The 18,707-nt window shown below is 32.8% G+C and overlaps 1 protein-coding gene across 1 annotated transcript in view; it reads left to right on the plus strand.

Annotated features, from left to right (window-relative positions):
- Positions 1–18,390, plus strand: part of RTKN2 (rhotekin 2) — a 77,106-nt gene extending 58,716 nt beyond the window's left edge. Inside the window, exons 10-12 of the mRNA XM_024765244.1 lie at positions 12,007–12,172; positions 16,294–16,401; positions 17,855–18,390. Coding sequence (XP_024621012.1) covers positions 12,007–12,172; positions 16,294–16,401; positions 17,855–18,390 — 810 coding nt within the window. The remainder of the gene's footprint in view (positions 1–12,006; positions 12,173–16,293; positions 16,402–17,854) is intronic.
- Positions 18,391–18,707: the final 317 nt, after the last annotated feature.

Consider the following 18,707-nt stretch of genomic DNA (forward strand, 5'->3'; position numbering starts at 1 on the left):
CATTCCCCCCCATAGTCTTTTGAAAATTTCAAATGTACAGAAAAGTTGAAAGAAGAGAAAAGTGAAACCTGATACCCATCACCTAGATTCTTCAGCTATTAACATTTTGCCACATTTGCTTTCTCTCTAGATAGTTAAAAAAATTTTTTTTCCGAACCACTTGAAAGTAAGCAGCATACAGCATAACATTTCTTTCCTAGAATATGTCAGCATATTTCTCCTGAAAACAAGGACATTTCTTTCATAACCATAATATTATTATCACACTCAATAACTTTATTGTTGATAAAATAATATTATCCAAGATACAGAGCAAATTGCCCCAGTTATTCCCAAAATATTCTTTCTTATTTTTATTTTTTGTTTTATCCAAGACCCCATCAAGGGTCACAGATTGCATCTGATCACTATGTCTTTTGTTTCCCTTTTACCTAAATTGTGCCCTTCTCTTGCCTTTTTTTTTTTTTTTTTTTTTTTTTAATGACACTAACATTTTTGAAAAGTCCAGGCAAGTCCCCAAATCTGTTTTTGACTAATTGTTTCGCTAGATTCATGTTAAGTATTTTTGGCTGGAGGTCTACATAGATGATTTTGTCTAACCTTATTTTCACTAGGTAGTAAAAATGGAATCCTACCAATTTTTTTCTTACATGATGCACAATGGAATATGGATAGCTATAAACCAAATTAAAATGTAATCTAAGCAAATGATATTTTAAAAGTTTGATTTGAAAACAGTCTTCAAAGTGTTCATTTTACCTATCTCAGCCCTTTAAGGAAGGCAGAGCATGTAGGTCAGCCCTGATTTACAGGTATCTTATTTCTGTTTTACAAGTGACAAAACATACTCAGAGATCAGATAGAACTTGTTTAGCTAGTAAGTAAAATTATATGGCTTACTCTTTCCTAATGGGTAGAAAAAAATAGATAAAAATTCATGGATTGTTTATCTGTTTCTTCATAGACATACTGCAAGACAAGATTTGGAAGGCAAAATTAGACTTTTCCCTATCTCCATATCCACTTTGTATCAGTTTTGAAAGTAAAAAGTAACTCTGAAATGAAGTTCTGAGTCCAAAGCCAAGTTACCTGTAGGCAATGACTTAGGCATGTATTAAATCTTTACCATTTAAATTTAAGAGGACAGTTATAATAGAACTCCTCTGTTATTGTAGTCAGTGCATCTGTATTTTCTTATTTGATGACAAGAGTCTAATTCCAGAAAAGTAGTTAACAGGATCTACATGGCCTGACTAAATTGACCTTTTTCAATTGACTCATTTTTCCTTGTGGTAATAAAGGTGATGGCCTGGCAACCGATGGGATTCTGTAGTCAATCGACTCCATTATTAAGATGACTGAAATCAGCGTACCTAGAAATCCCAGTGGTGGCTCCACTATTGAGCTTTACAAATTCACAGGAAAATGGTTTGTCTAGTAATTTGTATAGACTCGACCTTAGACTTGGCGGGACAGCGTGGGCTGTATTTGACCCTGAGGACTGATGACATAAATATCTCTTCCATCAAATATGACTTTTGTCTAAACTACCCAAAAGAATTTTAATATTAAACCATGAGGTAAGGTTAAGGTTGGGAAGAATAATATAATTTAGTTGCTTATCTCAAAGATTAAACTGATGACAAAGTGTTACATTCTGTAGCTTTGCGATATTTCCATCTTAATTTCCTCCAGTGCCGATTCCAGCACTGATTCCTGCCCTTTCTCTTTAGAAACTTTTCCCTTTGCATTTCCTACTTCTTTTTTTTTTGATTTTTATTGGAGTATAGTTGATTCACAATGTTGTGTTAGTTTCTGCTGTACAGCAAAGTGAGTCAGTTATACATATACATATATCCACTCTTTTTAGATTCTTTTCCCATATAGGTCATTACAGAGTATTGAGTAGAGTCACCTGTGCTATACAGTACATCCTTATTAGTTATCTGTTTTATATATAGTAGTGTGTATATGTCAATCCCAATCTCTCAATTTATTCCTCCCCCTCTTTCGTCCCTGGTAACCATAAGATTGTTTTCTACCTCTGTGACTCTATTTCTGTTTTGTAAATAAGTTCATTTGTACCATTTTTTAAGATTCCACATACAAGCGGTATCATGATATTTGTCTTTCTCTGTCTGACTTACTTAGTATGATAACCTCTAGGTCCACCCATGTTGCTGCAAATAGCATTATTTCATTCTTTTTTATGGCTGAGTAATATTCCATTGTATATATGTACCGCATCTTCTTTATCCATTCAAATGTCAATAGACATTTATGTTGCTTCTGTGTCCTGGTTATTGTAAATAGTGCTGCAGTGAACATTGGGGTGCAATGTATCTTTTTGAATTATGGTTTTCTCTGGGTATATGCCCAGGAGTGGGATTGCTGGATCATATGGTAGCTCTGTTTTTTAGTTTTTTTAGGGAAACTCCATACCATTCTGCATAGTGGTTGTACCAATTTATATTCCCACCAACAGTGTAGAAGGGTTCCTTTTTCTGCACACCCTCTCCAGCATTTACTGTTAGTAAATGTTTTTGATGTTGGCCATTCTGACCATTGTGAGATGATACCTCATTGTAGTTTTGATGTACATTTCTCTAATAGTGTTGTTGAGCATCTTTCCATCTTTTTTGGCCATCTTTGTCTTTGGAGAAATGTCTATTTAGATCTTCTGCCCATTTTTTGATTGGATTGTTTTTTTTTGTTGTTGTTATTGAGCTGCATGAGCTATTTGTATATTTTGGAGTTTAATACTTTGTCAGTCACGTTGTTTGCAAATATTTTCTCCCATTCTGTAGGTTGTCTTTTTGTTTATGGTTTCCTTTGCTGTGCAAAAGCTTTTAAGTTTCATTAGGTCCCATTCGTTTATTTTTATTTTCATTACTCTAGGAGGTTGTTCAAAAAAGATCTTGCTTTGATTTATGTCAGAGAGTGTTCTATGTTTTCCTCTAAGAGTTTTATAGTATCTAGCCTTACATTTAGGTCTTTAATCCGTTTTGAGTTTATTTTTGTATGTGGTTTAGGGAGTGTTCTAATTTCATTCTTTTACATGTAGCTGTCCAGTTTTCCCAGCACCACTTATTGAAGAGACTTTCCTTTCACCATTGTACATCCTTGCCTGCTTTGTCATAGATTAGTTGACCATAGGTATGTGGGTTTATCTCTGGACTTTCTATCCTGTTCCATTGCTGTATATTTCTGGTTTGGGGCCAGTACTGTGCTGTTTTGATGACTGTAGCTTTGTAGTATAGTCTGAAGTCAGGGAACCTGATTCCTCCAGCTCCATTTTTATTTCTCAAGATGTCTTTGGCTAGTCAGGGCCTTTTGTGTTTCCATACAAATTGTACAATTTTTTTGTTCTAATTCTGTGAAAAATGCCATTGGTAATTTGGTAGGGATTACACTGAATCTGTAGATTGCTTTGGGTAGTATAGTCATTTTGATAATGTTGATTCTTCCAATCCAAGAACATGGTATATCGTCCATCTGTTTGTGTGTCATCTTTGATTTCTTTCATCATTATCTTACACTTTTCTGAGTACAGGTCTTTTGCCTCCTTAGGTAGGTTTATTCCGGTATTTTATTCTTTTTGATGCAATGGTCATTGGGATTGTTTCCTTATTTCTCTTTCTGATCTTTCGTTGTTAGTGTATAGGAATGCAAGAGATTTCTGTGTGTTAATTTTATATCCTGCAACTTTACCACATTCATTGATGAGCTCTAGTAGTTTTCTGGTAGCATCTTTAGGATTTTCTATGTAGAGTATCATGTCATCTGCAAACTGTGACAGTTTTAACTCTTCTTTTCCAACTTGGATTCCTTTTATTTCTTTTTCTTCTCTTATTGCCGTGGTTAGAACTTCCAAAAGTGTGTTGGATAAAAGTGGCGAGCGTGGACATCCTTGTCTTGTTCGTGATCTTAGAGGAAATGCTTTCAATTTTTCACTGTTGAGGGTGATGTTTGCTGTGGGTTTGTCATATATGGCCCTTATTATGTTGAGGTAGGTTCCCTCTATGCCCACTTTCTGGAGAGCTTTTTTTAATCATAAATGGGTGTTGAATTTTGTCAAAATCTTTTTCCACATCTATTGAGGTGATCATATGGTATTCTTCAATTTGTTAATGTGGTGTATCACATTGATTGATTTGTGTATATTGAAGAATCCTTGCATCCCTCAGATAAATCCCACTTGATCATAGTGTATGATCCTTTTAATGTGTTGTTGGAGCATTTCCTACTTTTATCTCAGGTTTCCTTTGAGCCCTTCCATTCACCTGAAAACTTCACTCTTAATAGTAAATGCCACTGGTCTCGTTATTTAACTATGTCAAACACCATCTCAGTCAAGAAATCTATTTGTTACTTCTAAAAACATGACTGTTATCTAATTATATCTTGTATTAAAGTAATTTTTACTTATTTTTTTCAGCTTATAAGATTATTCAAATTTATAGAAAAGTTGAAAAAAATACTACAGTGAACACTTGTATACCACCCAGATTTAACTGTTAACATTTTGTCATATTTGCTTTATCTATTTTTCTTTTTTGGGGAGGGGTTTAAGCACTTTATATTTTATTTAATTTTTTAATCAGCTGTTATGGTGGTATGGTTTACATAAAATAAAATTCACCAGTTTTAAGGGTACAGTTTGATAACTTTGACAAATAATATACAGTTGTGTAATCATTACTATAATCATTATTGGATTATAGTTTTTAAAATCTTTTTTATGAGAACATTAAGTCTACTCTCTTAGAAAATGTTACTTATTCAATAGTGTTATCAACTATAGTCACCATGTTTTACGTTAGATCTTTGGACCTTATTTATCTTATAGCTGAAAGTTTTGTTTTGTTTAGCTGCAAGTTTATAAAGTCTCTTATCTATATTTTTTGCTGAGCCATTTGAACATAAGTCTCCAACATTGATAATTCATCCCTGAATACTTCAACATCTTCCTTTTAAAAATAGGAGAATCTCAAATTATATAAATTTATATATATGCGTATATATATATATATATATATAATTACAATACCATTATCACAGCTAAGCAAATTAACAGTAATTCTCTTATATCATCTAATATCCAGTCCATAGTCAAGTTTCCCCGTTGTCTCCAAAATGTCCTTTTAGCTCTTGTTTTCAATCTAGGACTATTCAAAGCTTGTGCATCCTTTGTACTTCTTCTAAACTGTAAATTAGGTCTAGGGGCTTGATTAAATTCATTTTAAACATTATTATGAGAATATTTCATGGATAATAACAAATACTTTATGAAGAATTCTGTTCAGAGGCATATGATGTCAAGTGTCTTACTATTGGCAATGCCAGGTTTAATGACTTGGTTAAGGTGGTTACCACTAGCTCTTTCCACTATAACGGTAAATTTTTGTCTTTACAATTAGCAAGTCAATGAGGTGATGCTTAGACACAGTGTGACTATCTTTATTGTCCAGCAATCTTTCACATAATGGTTTTAGTGAACTGATTGCCCTTACCTGAATCGGTCATTATATTGGAGATTGCACATGTTTTTCTACTACTGTCCTTCCTTCTGTATGTGTTAGCTGGCATTCTTTTGTAAAGGACTTTTTCTTATCAACTAGGAATGAATTACAGTCTTTCCTGAAAAGGCTGGGTAAATGTTTAATGTTAATGACCAATTTTCAGAGTAAGGAGTTGTGTTATTACATATTGACATTGTATTGTTATTGGCAATATGTATTGGAGCGGAGTTACCCCCTGCAGAAGTAGCACATGAGTGTCGTTTCTGTTGTCCCACACCACCTCCAATATTATGATAAACTCATAGATTTTAATCTATTCAATCTACTCAGTGTTTTAAATTACTTGGTTTTTAAATATAAGGTAGATGTTTTAATTATTTTGCTTACTTTGTAAATTTCTAAGGGACATGTACTATTAGAGTATTCTTAAATAAAGGGGATCATTGATAAATGCCAACTTGGTTGGATAGTGTTTTTGTTTCAGTTTTTAGTGTATTTCCAGTGCTGGGTCTCTAAGATCTTTTTATGCTTAATAATGTTAAATGTTAAATACAAAGTTTCTTTCTTTTGGCTGTCTTTCTCCTCTCATGATTTAGAAAATAATAATTTTTGCTTAATGCTGCTTTAAAAATTATGTGAAAACATGAATTTTACAGTTGCTAAGGTATATAAATAATAGTTCTGCTATTTTGATCACAGGATCTGTTCTCTGACTATAATTCTTGTCCTTCTAAATGGCATTTCCTGTAAGGCTAAGTCAGTTCATTAATTTTCAGAGGGAGCCATCTGTGGAAATAGTCACATTAAGGAAAGAAAAGCCTAAAAGCTATCCCCCTCCTCTTTTCAATCCAAATTTGAAAGGATGATTTACTTCAAAGTGATTGCTTCAACTTCAAAAAACTTCCCTATGAATGTTCTTGAGCTAGACATTCTCAATAAGGGGTACTTAACTGGAGCCACTGAATCTCCTATACGTTGTAGAAAGCATTTTATTAGCCAAAGTTTTATCCATTGCCAGTGGGGTGGGGAGTGGAATGGAAAAGAAATGTGAGTCTTTGAGATCAATAGTCTTTTCTTGATCTAAATAGTATGCATCACTTCATTTTAATGAATAATAAAATCTGTACCAAACAAGTCAATAACACTAGTTGGTGTGATAGTCCTTTGTTACATTGTCTTGAAATTGTTTTTTTTTTTTTTTTTTTTTTTAAACATTTTTTTTAGCCATTCTGACTGGTGTGAGATGATATCTCATTGTAGTTTTGATTTGCATTTCTCTAATGATTAATGATGTTGAGCATTCTTTCATGTGTTTGTTGGCATTCTGTATATCTTCTTTGGAGAAATGTCTATTTAGGTCTTCTGCCCATTTTTGGATGGGGTTGTTTGTTTTTTTGTTATTGAGCTGCATGAGCTGCTTGTAAATTTTGGAGATTAATCCTTTGTCAGTTGCTTCATTTGCAAATGTTTTCTCCCATTCTGAGGGTTGTCTTTTGGTCTTGGTTATGGTTTCCTTTGCTTTGAAATTGTTTTTAACCATTACATTTATCATGGACCCTAGCAAGTAAAATTACCATGAAGCACATGGGATTTTCTTCATATTATGTTAGTCCTCTTAATGCATATATCACCTATTCAGATTGTCCCTTATTAAATACAGCAAAAAGAATTTTTTAAGCAGTCTTTTCCTTTAAGAGTTTACATCTGATTTCATTGACATAAATTGAAAATAATTATATCACTAATACTAATCAGACCTAATGCTTGGTTTAATTTATGGTTATGCTTTATGTACTTCAAACATTCCTTGTCATATATTGTAGAAGGTATGCTTTCTTTGTCATTAGAATACATATAAGGTCTAAAGCTTGTTTTTAGCCATCAACAATTTTGTCTTCATCCCTGATTAACAAGACTTTAGACCAGACGCCTTTCAAAGAACTCATTTATCTTTACAACATGTTTGTGAGGAAGGTGTGAATGAAATATTATCTCTGCATTATAGATAAGAAAGCAGGCTCTTAGTTTTTTGTACTTGTATTTTATTTTTTAATTGTTTTTTTGAAAAATTTCAAGATAATCTATAGAAAGAATGGTATAAACGAACCCATCTGTACCCTCACAGATTTCCTCCACCGTTGGATTATTTTGAAGCAAATCCTAGCAATCATATCATTTTACTTGTAAATATTACAACTGCCGTACTTAAAATTTATAGCCGTACATAAAGTCAATATATCATCAAAAATCCAGACAGTGTTCAAATGTCTCAGTCTTGTAATTTTTTAAACAACTTTTTGAATCAGGATCCAAATAAGGACCATACATTGCATTGATTGATTAGTTCTCTTAAATCTCTTAGTCTGTTGGCTTTTATTCTAACCCCCTCTTTCTCTCGCTCTCTCTTTCCCCTACACATATACACACACAATTACACACAATTTGTTTGTTGAAGAAATTTGGTCATTTATCCTACAGAGTTTTTCAGAGTCTAGAATTTGCTGATTGCATCTTCAAGTTGTCTTTTTTCTTCTATTTCTGAATCAGATTTAGGTTTCTTGGTTGGTTGGTTAGTAAGGATATGTCTTAGTACTTTTATCAGGAGGCGTATAATAACATCTGGGTCTTCCACTCATGTTAACATCCACTGATGAACATTGCTTAGATTCTTTATTTCATTAGGGATTGCAAACTGCTGCTATTTTAACATTCTTTCCTCATTTATTAGCTGGGACACCTCTACTTCATCAGCTGTTAGGTTGAAGGACAGTTTTTACAAGAAACCCAAGATAAAGGTTTGATTTTTTGCATTTATATACTAGTTACCAAATCTATGAGGCAGTTCCCTAGCATCCTTCAGAGGTGACCAATGAGTTAGTTTTTAAATATCATTATGAATTTGTGGATTTAAAGACTTTTCATGCATCAGTCCATTACCATTGTAATTCTTATTGATGTTCAGATTGTCCCATCCTTGGCTACTGGAAGCCTCTTCAAGTTTACTTTTGAGTCCTTTTAGTACAACCCTAGTAATCTTTGATTTCTGGTAGGACAAGATGTTCCAGGCTCATCCTATATATTTCCTGGCCCAGGCTTGGGATAGGCCATTTCTCTAAAGAGTTCTGATTCCTTTTAGTAGGAAAGAGTATTTAGAAACTATAATCTGGGTATGTAGTAGACATTTTTAAAGTCATATAGTCAAAAGTAAAGTAGGAAACAATTTATAAATCTAGTTCTGATCTGATAATTTTCCATTACTACAGAAATGGAGAGGTTGAAGTACAGTTTTAATTCAAAAATAATGAAAAACCTAAAAGAAACTTTCATTTGACTTCAGAGTTAATTATATTTTGTTACAAAATTGACTTTTCAGATTGTACTTTTCTTGACTTCACTTGGCCTTCTCGGGGTAACCATCGTCTCATGCAGTGGAAAGTTGTAGTTCAATATGTGCCAATTGACAAAAGTAGAGCCAACCAAGGATGAAAATTTCATCGTGAATAATCTCAAATCTATCTACGTATCAATAGGAGTTGATTTTGAAGCCTCCCAAATCAACTAAAAGGGTTTGGAATTAGCAAAAGCAAAACAAGAAACTGACCTTGCAGAGAACGCTTATCTCAGAACATGTTTCCTCATCTATAAATTAAAGAGCGGATTATCTCTAGGATCTGAGTCTATCAGTGTAAAACTTTTTAGCATTGTCTGAGTTATTCTTTTGTTATTCATTTATTTATCAAATATTTTTCAATCACTTAGTGGGTACCAGGCAGTATTTTAGTTGGTGTAAATAATGGGGGCAAGAATACCAAGTTGCTTTTTGCTTTCATACCCTGCTGAGAGGAGATACTTATCTTTACATTGTGTGAGCCCATAATGATAACAGTCCTAAAATTCATCTCGTGTTTTCTAATCTATTCCTTGTTTGGGAAGTGAAGTCCTGAGCACTATGATTGATACTTTGCCCACAGTGAAAAAAAAAATTGCACGAACTTTCTGACATTTTACTCACTTTTTCTTTGACATGCAGTTTTTTTGGTTGAAAAAATTTCCCATTAGTTAAATTATTTTGGATGATAAAATATAGAGGTTAATTCAGATGATCTGTGTTTCATTTGCACCTTTTAAAAACCTCTCGTGTTGTAAAAATTTAGCAGTATTTATGGTTACCAGAGTTAACGGAGTGTACAGTATTTATATACTATTGTATTATTTTCTATTAGAAGGATATAAATGACCCAGTTTGTCAGATTTTCTACATAGCTATTTTTGTTTGAAATGGTATCCTGGTATTATTAATAATTGTACCTATTCATCTGTAAAAATTTCAACTTATTTAAAAGTTGAATCTATTTTAATTCTATATACAAAAAGTAGTCAGAAATTTGTATTAAAATGGATTTGGGTGGAGGGAATCACAATTTCAGCAACAAGAATACTTCATATTTTATCATTCAGGTTTTTTTTTTTTCAATACAGCAATAGAGGGTTGTCCCCCCAGCCCTCCGTCTCTGAGTCAGCTTTCATTTAGTCTGAAAGAAGCATATCAAAGATTCTTCTGAGAGCTTAAGTCATTCTCTGCTAGTGATAATAAACTTTTATATTTAAAGAGGTTGATTACATGTTATCAGGCTCCAAAGATGCCATTTAGGCAGCATTTTTAAATACTGTATAAGTAATTTAAAAAGTTAATTCACAAAGTTTATTACCAAGGAGTATAAAGTATAAAGGAGTATAAAAAGACCCTATTATGATAAAATTACAGTGTCGGCCATAAGTGTTAACAATGCTCTGAAGACACTCGCATTCCTGCTTTTTAAAAAATGACAGGATAGACTGTCTCTAAGTTATCAATCCTTATATTTTGAGATACTTGAAAATTTCAAAGTTATGTTGCTACTTTATATAGCATACATTTTTTCTCAAGTGATTTTTGAATAGGAGTTCCTTCCTTCAGAAAAGAACTTCTTATGTCGCCTGTACGGTGTTCACCTGCCCATATTTACCTGTTTTTCAGGGAGTGAACAGCTTTTCTTCCAAACTCTCTCCTACTTGTGTAATGTCCACATAGACAGCATTAAATGTGTATTCTGGTGCGTGACTCTGCACACAGACTTTCTTCACTCTAAACTCAATGAAGTGAAGAATTTCTTCCCACTCTGAATCAGCTTTTGTAACTGCCAGCCAAGTATTCTTCTACACGCATTACAGTAAGCTTAACCATACTGCTGTAGAGCTGCTCTACCCCATACAGTAGCCACTAGCCACCAGTGGCTGTTAGGCACTTAGGATGTGGCCAGTCCAAGTTGAGATATGTTGTAAGTATAAAATACAGACTGGATTTTGGCGGCGTAGTGTGAAAAAAGAATGTAAAGTATCTCAAATTTTTTCTTATCAATTACATGTTAAAATAACACTTTGAATATATGGGTTACAAAAAATACATTATTTTAAAATAATATATTAACTATTACATAATTATTTTCACCAGTTTCATTTTACCCTTTTTAATGTGGTTACTAGAAAATCTTAAGCTACTTACATGGCTCACATTGTATTTCTAACGAACAGCATTGCTGTAGAAAATGTCATGTCAGTCATTATCCAGGCAGCCAAATCACTATCTTTGCTTAATAGATAGGTCTATTCCAGACTTTCTTTTCCACGATTCCTTGGAAACTACATGTAGTTGCTCGCTTATCATGTGACTTAGCAGTGCCTGTGTGTGACTTGGGAATAGTCTCTTCTGCACATAGGCACAAGAAGGATCACACAATGTCATACCTAGTACCACTCAGATAAAAGGTTTAGACTATCAACATGTATGAAACCATTGCCTTTGTTGTAAAATGTTGCATTCATCATTTAAAAAAATAATTTCTTACCATAATAAAGGTTATATTACTTTATGGATCTTTACCTATGAGCTTTGTAAATGAATGTTACATATGAAATAAGTGTTAATGATGAAAGCCTAATTGTTTACTGTAGTAAACATTAAGTTATGGTTTTACTGCTTTAACTGATAACACTGTATACTATGCATGAGTATTAGAATAAGAAACATACTTTACTGATTCTTCTATTTTATTACTGTTGAAAACACAGTTAACATAACTCAGAGTTATAACATACTGTACTTGTTTTATTGCAAATTTTAAGACGTATATAAAAGACAGCAAACTCCTGCTTAAACTAAGAGATAGACACAGAGATTATGTTTTAATCTCATGTAATTTAACATAAGTGCTATATGTACTATACTTTGAAATATTACTCAGTATTTTTAATATCAAGCATTTTTAAAATAACCTTCTAGATATGAGCTTGAATATTCTCAAAATTACATATTTTAAATTTCAGACGATCAGCAATAAGATTGTAATTACATCTGGTATAAATATGGTAGCTAAGCAATAAAACATTTATTCGATCATTACAGAAATAGTCTCTTGTAAAACAACAGTTTTGTCTTAATATTTAGGAAACCAGAATTCGGGCAATGGATAAAGATAAAAAGAAAAGAATCCATAATTTCTCTGTCATCAACCCTGTTGCTGGACAGGCTACAACTCATATTTTTGCAGCTGACAACAGAGAAGATCTTCAGAAGTGGATGGAAGCCTTCTGGCAGCATCTCTTTGATCTTAGTAAGTTGACATTTGGATTTTCTAGTAGTATATTCATGTCACATGAAGGGATGTACATAGCAAACTAAATATTAAGATTATATTATAATTGTATAGCTTGTATCAAGAATTTGTTATGCTCTTGAATAAAATGGTAGTATATCATCAGTGCATTGATGCTTTTTTCTCTCCATCTTTCCCCAGTGCATGACTGATTATAGTATAGTGTACCTTTGAATTCCTAGTATACTTACCTGTTACTTTTAAGTTCTGGTCTCTAAAACAACTAGACCACATTTTTTCAAAATATTCGGTCAAACTACTTAAGGCAGTGTGTTTGATCAAAGGAATAATAAACTACATGAGGAGTAAAAAACTTCTCTAGGGTAGTGATGATCATAAAATATTGAAATGTTCAAAAGGAGATTCATTTTTATGTAGGCTTCTGTTAACTCTCAATTCATTATTATATCATTTTGGACATCATCCAAAGAGATTTTTTTTTTTAACTGCACATATGGTTTTTCAGTTTCAATAATACAGTTCAATGGCATGGATTATAAAAGCAATGTGATAGTAATGTAATAGAGTCCTAGTATGTAAAATATGTGAAGTTCTAATATTCTCAATTTAAGGAGGAATTTTATCAACAGGAAAATATTAAAATTGTATGTTGAAGATGTAGACTATTGATAATGGCTGTTTCTAAGCAAACTAAGCCTACTGTAGATTCAATCAGAATTTTATGTCTTTAGAACACTTTTCTACAGAACTGAAAAGTAGAGCCATTTCCAAACAATAGAAAGTTATTTCTGCAACTCCTAGAAATAATCCTGGAGATATTTTAGGACATTTTAGGAGCTGTTACCGAGAACTCTAAAAACAGTTAATATCTGCAGTCCTCAGATTAATTTTTATAAGCCTTCTCTGATCCATGGCCTGGTCAGTTATTACACTGATGGCTGAGGAGGGGGAAGAAAAGGGATCTAAATTTATTGATTACCTTCCACATACCATATGGCTTCATTTATTTTTCATAACAACCCAGTGAGGTAGAAGTTTTTTCCCACTGCTCTAAAGATGAGAAAATTGAGGCCTGAAAAGGTTACAGGTTTATTGCAGGGAACCAGAGGACTCTCTGCATGGCTTTCTTGGATTCTTTATAACTTGTTTTCCTTAAATACTGTCCTTTGGCACTCAGTAGATATTTAAATATTTCTTCCAGGCTTATTAGCATGCGCTACATTTCTTTATTTTAAAATTTCAGCTGATCTTAGGTGTGTAACTTAAAAGACAGCAACTTCCTTTCATTTGCTGATCACAGCTAAAATTTTAACCGCTTTCCTAAATGCTCTGATTTAGAGAGTCTGTCTTATAAAAAAGACTGTGTTACTTTTAGAAATGATTCTGGTATTTTATAATTTTTATGTAGACAAAAACAGGAAGGAGGAGTAAAGGAAAGTAAAAATGCCAGAATATTATAGTCTGGATATCAACTACTATTAGATGATCTCATGTTTTCATTCCCCAAATTATGTAAAAGAATTTATCATGCTAAAAGAGGGACTTAGAGGGATAAGAATCTCATGACATTTTTATAGTGTCAAAGTAATAAGAAAGTGATGACGATTAGGTTCTCAGGTCTGGCTACTTTTTTAGTATTTAATGCTTTGAGGATAAAATCTGCCAATCTGTCTAATTTTTAAAGTATAAATTCTATTACATTTGCTGTTTAGAATTCATTGTGTAAGATATGAAGGTATGAAGCAAAGATGGAAGGGTTTATACTATCCTGAAGATTGACTTGTACTTTAAAATTTTTACCCTCCTAGTGATAAGTGTAGCCTCTTATGATCTTAGGTGAAATATGATGTGTAGAACAAAGTAAAGGATAGATATCCAGGGCAGAATAAAGTAACAGTAATTTAATACTTAGAACAAATTTCAATTACTTGACTTAGCTTAAGAGTATAAAATTGTGAGGGTGAGATAACTGGAAATCATGAGAAAACACTAATGGAACTTGGTGTGTTTAGCCTGTGGAAGAACAGCCTAAGGAGTGAAGGTTGGGAGGCAAGGGGGAGGTAATAGCTAATTTTTAATATTGGAGAGCTAACAAACATGTAAAAGAGGAATGACACTTGCTTTGGACGATCAAATAGGGTAGAGCTAGGAATGGTGAGTCAAAGATAAAGTTTTTCAAATATTTAATAATATAAATACTGAGTTAAATAAGCAGCTTAACTTGACTGGGAACATTGTAACAATAAATATGGTGGGAAACATCTTCAATATACAGATTTTACGTGAACAAAATGTATCCATTTAATATTTCATATTGGGCCTTTATTTTTATGTTAGCATATTAGTATTACATTTAGCTGTGCATGGTAAAATTTATTTACTGGTAAAGTAAATGTTTTATTGTGACATCTTGACCAGTGAACATACCACATTTATACCTATGACTCTGTAATACATGGGATAATGTGGCTTTATATTCCAGTTTTCAACATGATTAGTATTCTGCTATCAGTTTAACAATGAAAAGCTTTCATCTATCAATATAGAAAAAAATACTGCGCTACATAACTTGTCTATGGTTTGACCGAGAATTGTTTGCTGGTTTAAAGTGTTTCATTACTTTCCCAGTAGATAAGGCCTTTTTTTCCTGCCCCCAAGAAGGAAAGGCTGGCTTTTACATATTCATCTAAAAAAGTAGAAAGGCGGAATAAGTTATCAGATCTCAGATCCTACTAGATTTAAATTCTACAGGGCAACCTCTGAAGGCTCAAACTCAAGATTTTATTCCCTTTATAAATTGCTGTGTGAGTTATTTTGAAATTTTTACCATATTCTATACTTAGCATTGTAATAAAACATACTGAAAGGTTTTTTTCATGCTTCTTAACTATTTTTTATGTTTCTAAGCATACTGAAAGGTTTTTTTATGTTTCTTAACTATTAGGTGGTGGATTTTAAATTTATGCATATATTACCTTATTAACATGACAGTAAATTAGACTTAAATCAACAAAAATAGATAATTTGACTAAACATGAAGTGTCTTTAATTTTTAAGCCATGGAAAATAAGTTGGATATTGAATATGGAGGTTGAGAATTAATGAGAGAAATATAGATCATAAATCATTATAAAAAGGCACATGTATATTACATTTACTCTTCTGCTAATGTAAGATAGAATGTAAGAATGGTAAACCTCCATAACTTACTTTTATAATGAATATATAGACACATAGTTTCTAGCACAGCTGTTACCCAGCGTGCAGGTCCACAATAAAGATGGAAAGGTTACATTTTTTTTACACCCACTCAGGAGAAATAAATCTGAGAATTTTATTTTGAGATGAACATAGTAAAACATAATTACAAGAAAAATTAATGTTGTCCACACTTTTGAATTTTAACTTAATTGAAACAGCTTATTCAAGAGTATTTTTATTATTATTCTGAATGCCTAATGGCTTTATTTAACGTGTCCTTCCTAAAACAGATTAGATCCAGTTAGAATTTTGAGTGATCTGTCTTTATAGTAACAGGTTTTTATATATCCTAACTAAAATGAAAATACAGCATTTTTCTAGTTTCCTGATTTTTGAAAGGGCATGATAATCATCTCAAGAGATCATTTTTATATAAGCAACTCTTATTTCTTAATTAAAATTTTCCAAGTTAAAATCATTTTTGAGAACCACTACTCCTAACGTTTTTTCCTACTTCCTGCTAGGTAACAATATTTCAGTTAATTTTTACCTTTCAACTGTCTTAAATACTGGATGTTTTTATTTAATATTTAAAATGAGAGAATTTATACAAACCTTTGCTGTAAATAGAGATTTTAGTTATTGACCATCTAGTGAAGTAGTATAGTATTTAATAGCCTACAGATCTTAGCTTAATATCTGTTCATAGAGATTTATATTTAAAATAGAGTACTTTTATGCCTAGACTTAGACTTTGAAATCATGGGAAGTACTAGGATTTTATAGCTTCTTTAAGATAATGCTTTATAAATTCACTTACTTTTCAAATCAAAAAGTGTGTTAATATCTGTTGAAAATTAAATATACATCTTCACATTTATGTTTTAAACTAGCGTGCCTTTTTCTGTCTTTCTTAGGCCAATGGAAGCATTGTTGTGAAGAACTTATGAAAATTGAGAGTATGTCACCACGGAAACCACCTTTGTTCTTGACAAAAGAGGCAACCTCAGTCTACCATGATATGAGTAAGTGGGGTTTGTCTTTTCTAAGCTGCAGGATAACAAAAACAACATTGTCCTTACTCAAGCAGCTTATTCTGTTGACATTAAAATGCTAAAATTTTCAGGGCACAGTCAAAATGAATGAAAAAAGACTATGATTATAGTCTAAGGAACTCATGTTTAATAGATGAATTAATACAAAATTAATGAATACACATTTTTCATAGTTTGAATGCTTAAGATCAAACAAAAATGTTAAGGCTTCAAAATGAATAAGGGTGCACTGAAAATAAATATTAGCTAAGTAGCTGATGAAAATTCTGAAATGTAAACTTGAGATTCTAAAATATAATTATGTTCAGTAATTTTTTTCCATATTTTATTAAATTTGTTTTAAAGTAGCATTGATAAATGAATATTAATAAATGGACCCTTTCATCTCAGGCCAAAAAATTGGTTAAGTTTAATACTTTGGAAAATTTTAAATTTCTAGACTCATTAATATTCCATTTCCCCACACTTTGAAGGTTATTTGTCTTTGTGGGATTGCCTCAGTGAATAGTGTTGTGAATAAGCACAAGTCAGAGCTAAATTCTGGTGTATTTTTCCACCAGAGTCCCTGCACTTACATATACCTTAAAATGTTGGATTTAAAATGAAACATTTGAGTTTACACATTTGAATATATCATGTAATAGACGTTTATCTGTGTTCTATTTTTCCCAAGGATCATAACCAAAATGGTATTAAGGCTTCACTCTGTTTCCATGGGTTTTTTGTTTTGGATTTTTCCCCTATTACAGAGACTGCTGGTCTACAGGAAAGAATACTAATCCAGTTACATTTTCCTAGTTTACATATCAGGGTTTTATAAAAGGGAATCCACTCTTACCTAGAAGTCAGAATAGATTTTAAATCCAACAAAAGATATTTTATAAATACTTAACCTGTAGAATTCAAAAAGATTCTGATGTAGCTCTACTCCTTTGAAAGCTGGATTTTACACATTTGTTTAGGAATATCTTTAAGTGTGTGTGTGTGTGTGTGTGTGTGCAGTGCACAGTACATGATCTCCTTATTTATTTATTTTTGTGGTACGCGGGCCTCTCACTGTTGTGGCCTCTCCCGTTGCGGAGCACAGGCTCCGGACGCGCAGGCTCAGTGGCCATGGCTCACGGGCCCAGCCGCTCCGCGGCATGTGGGATCTTCCTGGACCGGCGCACGAACCCGTGTCCCCTGCATCGGCAGGCGGACTCTCAACCACTGTGCCACCAGGGAAGCCCGATCTCCTTATTTTTTGGTTCCATTAGTTCGGTTATTTTTACAAGTAAACACATTAAAAAAAAAAAAAAAACTTGCTTATCCTAGTCTGTTTTTGATAACTATTTTTAGATAACATATTGTAATAACTTTCTTGGGCAAAGCATATACTGCTTTTGAATTTTTTTCCATGTATTTTTTCTTAAAATTATTACAGGCATTGATTCACCTATAAAACTTGAAAGTTTAACTGATATAATACAAAAAAAAATTGAACAGACAAATGGAGAGTTCCTTATTGGTCAGCATGAAGAATCCTCACCGCCTCCTTGGGCCACACTCTTTGATGGTAATCACCAAGTTGTCATCAAGAAAAAGGTATTATCTCCTGCAAGCAAACAGTTACATGATGGGAAAGGGAAAAAGAGACGAGCTCCCCTTCCTCCTTCTGGTAAAGCTGCATTCAGCTTAAAAACACAGAGCAACACAGATCAATTGGTTAAGGACAACTGGGAAAAGACAAGTGTATCTCAGACCTCACCTTTGGATACCAAATTATCGACCCTAATGCAACACTTACAGAAACCAATGGCTGCTCCTCGAAAACTTCTTCCTGCCAGGAAAAATAGTTTAACTGATGGTGAGCACACAGACACTAAAACCAATTTTGAAGCCAAGCCAGTGCCAGCTCCACGGCAGAAATCTATCAAAGACATTTTAGACCCTAGATCATGGTTGCAGGCACACGTGTAGAAAACCCTTAATGTCTAAGACATTTAACAAAATCTGTAACTGTGAGGCTTAATTCAGAAGCACTATAGATGTAGTAATATGTAATTATGTAGGTAAATATGACAGTGATTTACATCAATAATTAATAAGCTATTAGTTGTAAAAAAAATGTTTTATAATGAAGAAATGGATTTCTCTAGCAGAGTGCAGGAGGCAGTTTCTAGACAATATCCCAATTATTGGAAGGGTTAATTTATTCCTAAGTTAGTACCAGGCAGTGAACAAGCACTAGGCAGAAGAAAGCATTAAAATTTCTTTGGGGATGGATTGTCTAGTAA

The sequence above is a fragment of the Neophocaena asiaeorientalis genome, unplaced genomic scaffold, assembly GCF_003031525.2.
Source record: "Neophocaena asiaeorientalis asiaeorientalis breed wild unplaced genomic scaffold, Neophocaena_asiaeorientalis_V1.1 scaffold183, whole genome shotgun sequence".
Classification (NCBI taxonomy): Eukaryota; Metazoa; Chordata; class Mammalia; order Artiodactyla; family Phocoenidae; genus Neophocaena; species Neophocaena asiaeorientalis.